Below are 7,804 nucleotides of genomic sequence, written 5' to 3' on the forward strand. Positions count from 1 at the left end.
GGGGAAACTGAGGAAGCGCCGGGCGGGGCCGGAGGGCCCGTGTGGCCGGGCTCGAGGGCGGGGGCACGGCGGGCGGGGGGGAATCAGACGGCCGCCCTTCTGAGGCTCCCCCGGCGCTGCCCCGGCAGCACCGCTGGCTCTTCTTCCTGTCGCGGGCTGTGGTGGGCGTCGGCGCGGCCAGCTTCTCCACCGTCGCCCCCACCGTCATCGCGGACCTCTTCGTGAGGGGCCGCAGGACCCGGATGCTGTCGCTCTTCTACATCTTCATCCCTGTCGGAAGGTCGGTGGGCCCATTTCCCCGAGGGGTAGCCTGAGGCCGGAGGCTCTGGGGCTCGGCCTCGCGGCGCCCCCCCCCCCCCCCCCCGCACCGGGGCCTCCCTTGTCCTGGGGGATCCCCGACCGCCCGACGGGTCAAGGCGGGAGGCGCGACTAAGGTCTGGGGCATCCGGGAAGGCTTCCCGGAGGAGGTGATCTGGGGGAGGGCATGGAATGCCGGGCTTGCGGAGCTGTTCGGAGCCCGCGCCCGGGCGGGAGCGGCTGGGCCAGCTTCTCCTGTGTCGTTCCGCAGCGGCCTGGGCTACGTGCTGGCCTCGGCGGTGACCGAGGCTACGGGAGACTGGCACTGGGCCTTCAGGGTAAGCGCGGCTCCCGCGAGGGCCGGGCTCGGGCGGGGGGGGGGCAGAGGAGGCCCCCCCGGACCGGCCCCGCCCCTTTCAGATCCTGCCCTGCCTGGAGGCGGCGGCTCTGGCCCTCCTGATCCTGCTGGTCCCAGACCCCCCGCGGGGAGCGCTGGAGGAGCGGCCCGAAGCCGGGGGCCCCCGGACCGGCTGGTGCGAGGACGTCCGCTCCCTGGGGAAGAAGTGAGTGCGGGGCGCGCGGCAGGCCCGATTCCGGCTGCTCCTGACCTCCTCTCGGGTCGGGGCCTCAGTTTGCCCATCTGTCAAACGGGAGGCTCCTGAAAGGAGCATCCGAGGCAGGCCCAGCAGGGGGAGCTGTCGGCCCGCTGGAAGTCCCAGCCCGGCGCCTGCCTCCTCTTCCCCCCTCATTCTCCCGTGGGGGGGCCGGGAGCCCGCAGGGGGAGGCGGAGGGGGTGGGGGGGGCTTTTTAACCCTTTCCCTTCCGTCTTAGAGGCAACCCTGCGTAGTGGTGCCAAGGTAGAAGGAGCTGTCTGAGGCCAAATTTGAACCCAGGACCTTGGTCTCTAGGGCTGGCTCTCCATCTGAGCCTGCCGACCAGAGGGGGGATGGGAAGTCACCGCTGTCAGTCAGTCGGTCAGGACTCCTCTGCATGCCCAGCTTGGGGGGGGGGGCAAAGATGGCAGGAATCAGCCTCTGCCCTGAGAAGCTGCCACCCTACTGCCAACGCGGTCCAGCCACAGACAGAAGAGACGCCCCAGGCTTAGGGAGGAGGAATCGGGGAAGGCTTCCCAGAGGCGGCTGGAAGGAAACAAGTGATGCCAGGAGCCAGAGGGGGAGAGGGAGCCTGGTGTGCTGTACGGCCCGGAAGGGAAGCCCTAGAAAGAGGGAGCCCGGGGCGAGGGGGAGCCACAGCCCTTCCCTGAGGAGAGTGAGGTGCTCACAGGGAAGGAAGCAGGGCCAAGGATGGCCCAAAGAGGCGAACGTCCAGCACAGTCAGTCAGGCTGTCTCGCCAAAGGTCAGGTGATAAGAGTACAGACAGTGACGAGTCAGTGCGGGCAGCGATGATGCCAGTGTAGACAGTGACAATGCCAATGTGGCAGCGACAATGCCAGTGTAGACAGTGATGAGTCAGTGTGGGCAGCAATGATGATGGCAGCGTGGGCAGTGACGATGCCAGTGTAGGCAGTGACAANGGGCAGCAATGATGATGGCAGCGTGGGCAGTGACGATGCCAGTGTAGGCAGTGACAAGCCAAGGTGGGCAGTGATTATGCCAGTGTAGGCTGACGAGTCAGTGTAGACAGCAATGATACCAGTGTAGACGACAGGCATGGGCAGTGACGATGCCAGTGTAGACAGTGCTCCCGTTTATGGACAGAGCTGCCCTGTGTGCCCCTCCTCCCCCCCAGGGATCCCGGGCACTGCAGGGGCTCCCACATGAGGTGGGGTTGGGCCGGGGGGGAGGGCAGCCTGCCTGCTGAGGCTCCCTGGGATGCAGAGGATCCGGGCCTGTTCTGGGGACCCGGTGGGGGTGAGGGTGAGCTGCTCCCGGGGGGCCGGCTCCCCTCCCTGCCTCTGGGCCTGGCCTGGTTTCTCCCGTGGGGGCCCTCGGAAGGCAGAGGCCTCGAGTATGGGGGGTCGCCGCACTGCCGGGCTAGCTTAAGGAGCACCCCAAGCCTCCGACCGCCCCCTCTTTCAGGCCGGGGCCAAGTGGAACCCTGTGCCGGGCAGACCTTCGGGGAGCAGTCGCCTGCGACGGGGGGCAAGTGGCCGTCCAGGTCCGCCGGGCCTCGTTCTCCGCGCTCAGCCCTCTGCGCCCCCCTCGTGTCTCTGCAGCCGGAGCTTCGTGTGGTCCACGCTGGGAGTCACGGCCATGACCTTCGTGGCGGGGGCCCTGGGCTTCTGGGCCCCCAAGTTTCTGTACCGCACGCGGGTGCTCCACGGCCAGCAGCCTCCTTGCCTCCGGGAGCCCTGCGACTCCTCGGACAGGTGAGGGAGAACCCTTTCCCTGAGGCTGGACCCCAGCCGGCCACCTCTGCTGGGTGGCTCTGAGCGAGGGGCCCCGGGGGGCACGAGGGGAGCCGCTTGTCTGCCTGGCGCTGGGGCCCGAGCCTGGGGGGCACCGGAGTCCCGGGGCTCTGGGGACATGCGCTGGCGAGCAATGCTGGGCACCCCCCTCCCCTGAAGAGGTCTTTACGTCTCTCAGTGCCCAGAGGGGGTCTCCAGGCTTGGCTGAATCTCGGGGCAGGGCTTCTGGCACACTCCCGAGCCCAGAGAACCTGCCTTGGGCCACTTCAGGGCACCAAGACCCTGGGACAATGCAGCGAGCTCTGCAGAGTCGAGGCCTGGAGGCTCTCTTCCTTCTCGACTGGAGACCCCCCCCCCCAGGGCCTCAGTTTCTCCATCTGGCTCCAAGGCTCCTTTCTGCTTAAGATCCTGCAGTCCCTGGGCCTTGGCTTTCTCCTCTGTAAAATAGGGGCAGCATGACCCGCCCTGTTAACGCCAGCCTGGCTCTGGATGGCCTGAAGGGGAGGGAGCTTGTGAAAGGCTCCTGGAGACCCTGAGCTGGGGACGGGTGGGGGAGTGCCCCGTGGGGATAGGCTCTTGCTTGGCAGAGGCAGTGCAGGCAGTGTCCTTCCTAAGGGAGCTTCCCTGCTGGGGTCCTGGGGGCCAGTCAGAGGAGGAGCCCAAAGAGAGAGCAGGCCCCGGCCTCGGGCCCCAGCTGCCTGGGGAGGACGCATCCAGCAAACCCTGGGCAGCCATGCACGAGGCTCCTTGGGAGGAAGCACGGGGAAGGCACGGAGGCCGGGGCCCAGGTTCAAATCCTGCCTCTGCCGCCTGCCCGAGCCTCAGTGTCCTTGTCTGAGGACTGAGCTCTGCCTTGTCGAGTCTTCTGGCCCCTTCCTGCTCTGAGCCCAGGACCTCTTCCTCCGACGCTGGGTTGGAGGGTGCCTGCCCTGGGCATGCAAGCACGGGAAAGGGCCCGGGCCCTGCCCTTGAGGAACTTGCACTCCCGGCGTTCTCCCAGGCGGGCGCTGGGCCTCCTGCTCAGGCACATGGCAGCCTCTTTCGGAGGGTTCTGCTACAGCCAAAGGCGCCACGATTCTGGGCATGAGAGGGGGACAGAGGCCGGTGACGTCCCGCCGTGGCTAGCCTGGAGGAGCCTTGAAAGGCTGCCCTCGGCCCCTCCTGCCACATCGGGGAGCCGGAAGGGGCCTCCCCGGCTCCCGAGGCATCTCTGAACCCCGACGTGGGCCCAAAGTCTGCGTACGCTCGGCCCGACCCCTGCCTTCATCCGGGACGTCTTTCGGTTGGGTCCCCATTCGGGGTTTTCTTGGCACAGGGCCTGGCCTGATTGGCCGTTTCCTTCTCCAACTCCTTTGGCAGATAAGGAAACTGAGGCAAGCAGGATGAAGGGATTTGCTCAGGGTCACCCAGCTAAGGGGCTGAGGTCACACTGGAACCAGGTCTTCCCGACTCCAGGCCCGGCCCGCTGTCTGCTTTCCATCTCAGCCACGATTAAATGTTCCCCTGGAGGCCTGCCTTGACCTTCCGGGACACGGTGGCAGACCCCATGGCGGGGGGGGGGGGGTCCCTTGCTTTCTGGCCAGGCTCCCTTCTCCGGGGCACTTGGGGCTCTCGGCCCTCCCTGGCTCTTGTGCCCGCTGCGGTCAGAGGACTTCTTGTGGGAGAAAGCGCCAGGCATTCCTGCAGTCGGCCTGCTCCTCTGTGGCCCTTTCCTGCTCCTCTCAAACGTCCTTTCTTTTAACTCCTTCCCTTCCATCTCCGAATCAATGCTGTGGACGAGCTCCAGGGCAGAGGAGAGGTCGGGGCTAGGCCACGGGGGTGAAGTCAGCGGCTAGGAAGCGTCTGAGGCCAGATTGGAACCCGGGACCTCCCATGTCTAGGCCCGGCTCTCTACCTGCTGCATCTCCTGGCTGCCACAATCGAAATGAAAAGCTTAGCTTTGGGGCCAGGCTTGGCCCACTGCAGCTCCCGCCATCCTGTTGCTGCTCTCGTTTCCACGGGCCGTGGCCCTCCTGCCTTGGCCACGTCTAAGCCGGGCTCGTGGGGATCTTCGCAGGCCTCTCTCTTGCCTCCTGGTCGCAAGTCCTTCCCACCAGATCTCAGAGTCTGCAGTGACCGGCAGTGACACTCTGGTGCTCCGCCTGCTGCGTCTACACTGGCCTACAGACTCTGTGAGGCCTCTGGCGCTGCTGTGCCGGGCTTTCTTCCTGGACCGGGTGTTCCTTCGCCTCCTTGGCTGCCATCTTCCCTGCAGTCCTCACTCTGGCTCGTGCCCTTGGGCGGCCCCTGAGGGCATTTTGCGCTCTTCCTCTCAGAATTCTGTCATTGGTTGAACCGCAGGCTGTGGCTGCACTAAGGCCCCCGAGCCCCCACCTGGTGTGTCCTCCATTACCGATCAGCCATGTGCTGCCAGCGAGTGTCTAGAGGAAGGTTTGTCCTGAGGAGAAGCCTCTCCGTGAGCCCTTCGTGGGGCGTCTTAAAGTCTGCAGAGCCCTTGCCATCTGCTGATAGCCCTGGGAAGGGACGCTCTTCTGCTTCTCCTCCTTGGGCAGAGGAGGAGTCTGAGGCAGAGAAGTCACGTGACGGGCCGGCACAGAATTTGAACTCGTGTTTCCCTGCTGCTCCACACACCGTCCCACCTAGCCGCCGAGCTCCAGTAAGCCCTCCCCCGAGCGGCACGGGCCCCCCCCCCACACAGTCCTGGGGGAGCCCACGTGATAAGGCTCTTGGCCTCACTTACCTCACAGCTCCTGGCCCAGCCTAGTAAGTCTGCTTCCGGGCAGGGAGCTTCCTTGCTCGGCCCCCAGGGCGGGCTCTCTCTAGGACACCTTGCCTTGGCCAGTGGGTCGCCCCCCTCTAGGAGGAGGACATCCTGAGGGTTCCACTCCTGCTGCTCTGCTCCCAAGAGGCAGCCACAGGGACCTGCGGAGGCTCCTCTCGCCTTCTAACGCCCAGAGAGGGTACAAAGTGGATCCTTCTCTGGGTGCGAATTCAGCCAAGATCAGGAAAAAAATAAACTCGAATGAGATAAAAGCCTCCAAAGTTCAGGAAAGCGGAACCTCCTGCCCCCAGAAGCTCATCCGTAGCCCTGGAGAACAGGAGAAGGAAATGATCTGCGTTACCCCCTGTGGACACCTTCACTTCCAGCTCTGCCTCTGCTGTGCCATCAAAGACACCCACAGCCCTGGACCTGGAGTCAGGAAGAGCAGAATTCAAGCTGTGTGATCCTGGGCAGGTCATTTCACCTTGGTCTGCCTCTGTTAATTTCTTGGTGCCTCAGTTTCCTTCTATGTAAAATGAGTATAGTAATAGCGCCTGCCTCCCAGGGTCATTGTGAGGATCAAATGAGATCACCTATAAAGCAGCCGGGGAGTGGGTGAGGAGTACAGCTAGCCCGTTCAGGGCCTAGAATCCTAAACGTGAAGTCGGGAAGACTTGAGTTCCAATCCAGTCAGTCTCAGAGACTTGTTAGCTGTATGACCTTAGGCGAGTCATTTACTCTCTGGTTTGTCCCCCTTTGCTCATGTACAAAATGATGATGATAAGAGCACTTCCCCCGCAGGGTGGTGACGAGGACCGAATCTGTGGCGAGCTTAGCGCAGTGCCTGGCAGCAGTAGGCGCCTAATAAATGTTCATGAGAAATGCCCGCTTCGAAGCTCCCTCCACAGCACTGGATGCTCCGGCCTCTTCGCCGTGGTGCCAGCCGAGGAGGCCGGCTTCGAGGGAATGGCGCTTCTTCTCTCTTCGGAGCGGCACCGATGCCCGCCACGCGAGCGTTCGGCCCAAGAATGACCACCGACGGCGCTCTGAGGCCCGAGCTTGGCTTCGCCCATTGCTTTCCGAAGGACGCCGTCCTGAAGCCAGCAGGCTGCCGCTTCTTCTCGTCTTCATTCCTCTCCCTCTCACGTGCCTTTTCGTTTCTACGGCCCGTCCTCTCCCCTGGCGCGCTCAGCCGCTCCCGGGGGATGGGCGGCCGCGGGGTCCAGTTCTTTGCTGCCACATAGAGGGCAGCCAGAAACCGTCCCGTGCCAGCCCTTCCCCTGCCTCCGATCTCTGGGCTCCAGGCTCCCCGGCGTTGCCCAGCAGCCCCCTTTCAAGGCTGACCCACCCATACGGGCCCACCGAGGACAGGGATTCTCGTGCCACGGGGCAAAGTCGTGCCCCCGCTGGCCTGGAAGGCAGGCCGGGGCCTTGGGCAAGGCGGCAGGAAGGAGGGAGAGCCGGCTTCCCTCGGGGGTCGAGTGGTGGAGACGGGGAGGCGCTCAGCCCTCAGCTTCCGCCCTCTTGGCAGGCCTCTGCCCCGGACGCCTGGCTACACACCGCGGCCTCCCTGACCGGCCACGGCAGCCAGCAGGGTCTCTGCCTCCTGCTGGTACAACTGCAGAATGTCCCAAAGGGACGGCAGGGAGGTGGGCACGGAGGTGGGGCATCGGCCCAGGGCCCAGCCGAGCGCCTCCTCCGGGGTCTCCTGAGAAAGTGTCTGGGAGGCAGCACACTGGATAGTGTGCCAGGCCTGGAGACAGGAGGTTCTGGGTTCAAATTTGACCTCAGACGCCCCCTCGCTGTGTGACCCTGGGCAAGTCCCCTAACCCCATTGCCGAGCCCCTCCCGCGCTTGTGCCTTAGAGCCAGTATTTGCTATTGATTCTGAGACACAAGGGCATGGGGGGGGAGGGGGGCTGGAACCAGGAGGCTGCATGGCAGCAAGAGCCCTTCCTAGTGCCCATGGCCAGCCCTCGCGGTGTGCTGGGAGAGCCTCAGGAGCTCTGCGGCCTGAATGGAGAGCCGGAGGAGAGAGACTGGGGGGGGGGGGGGGGGAGGGGCGCAGATGCCTTTGCAGCAGGCTAGGAATAGCTCTCCGGCCTCATTAGCCAGGCGCCTAATGAGCCGGCCGGCGGGGCGCCTCGGGCTGCTGCGGGGCCTGCTTTGGCCGGGCCATTCCCAAAGGGAGCGGCTCTAATGAAGGCCTATTCCTGGCCCTTCGCTGCTCCCAGGAGTCAGGCCTGGCCCTGGGTCGCGGCTGGTCGCAGGGGTGCGCTTGGACCGTCCCTGCTCACTCGGCGGGCCTCAGTCTCCTTGTCTGTGGAATGGGGGCGGGGCCCCGAGCGGCCCCACAGGCAGGCCGGCAGCCTCCGAAG

General features: G+C 65.0%; 1 protein-coding gene across 1 annotated transcript; it reads left to right on the forward strand.

The window, feature by feature from the left end:
• Positions 1 to 128: 128 nt before the first annotated feature.
• Positions 129 to 5,107, forward strand: LOC123256055 (protein spinster homolog 3-like; the record flags this gene model as incomplete). The annotated part of the gene is made up of 6 exons (XM_044684747.1): positions 129 to 280; positions 569 to 635; positions 718 to 860; positions 2,475 to 2,627; positions 4,750 to 4,931; positions 5,007 to 5,107. Coding segments are annotated over 6 exons (798 nt in total), but the record flags the coding sequence as incomplete, so codon positions are not given.
• Positions 5,108 to 7,804: the final 2,697 nt, after the last annotated feature.

Source organism: Gracilinanus agilis, unplaced genomic scaffold (genome assembly GCF_016433145.1).
Source record: "Gracilinanus agilis isolate LMUSP501 unplaced genomic scaffold, AgileGrace unplaced_scaffold55727, whole genome shotgun sequence".
NCBI classification, from domain to species: Eukaryota; Metazoa; Chordata; class Mammalia; order Didelphimorphia; family Didelphidae; genus Gracilinanus; species Gracilinanus agilis.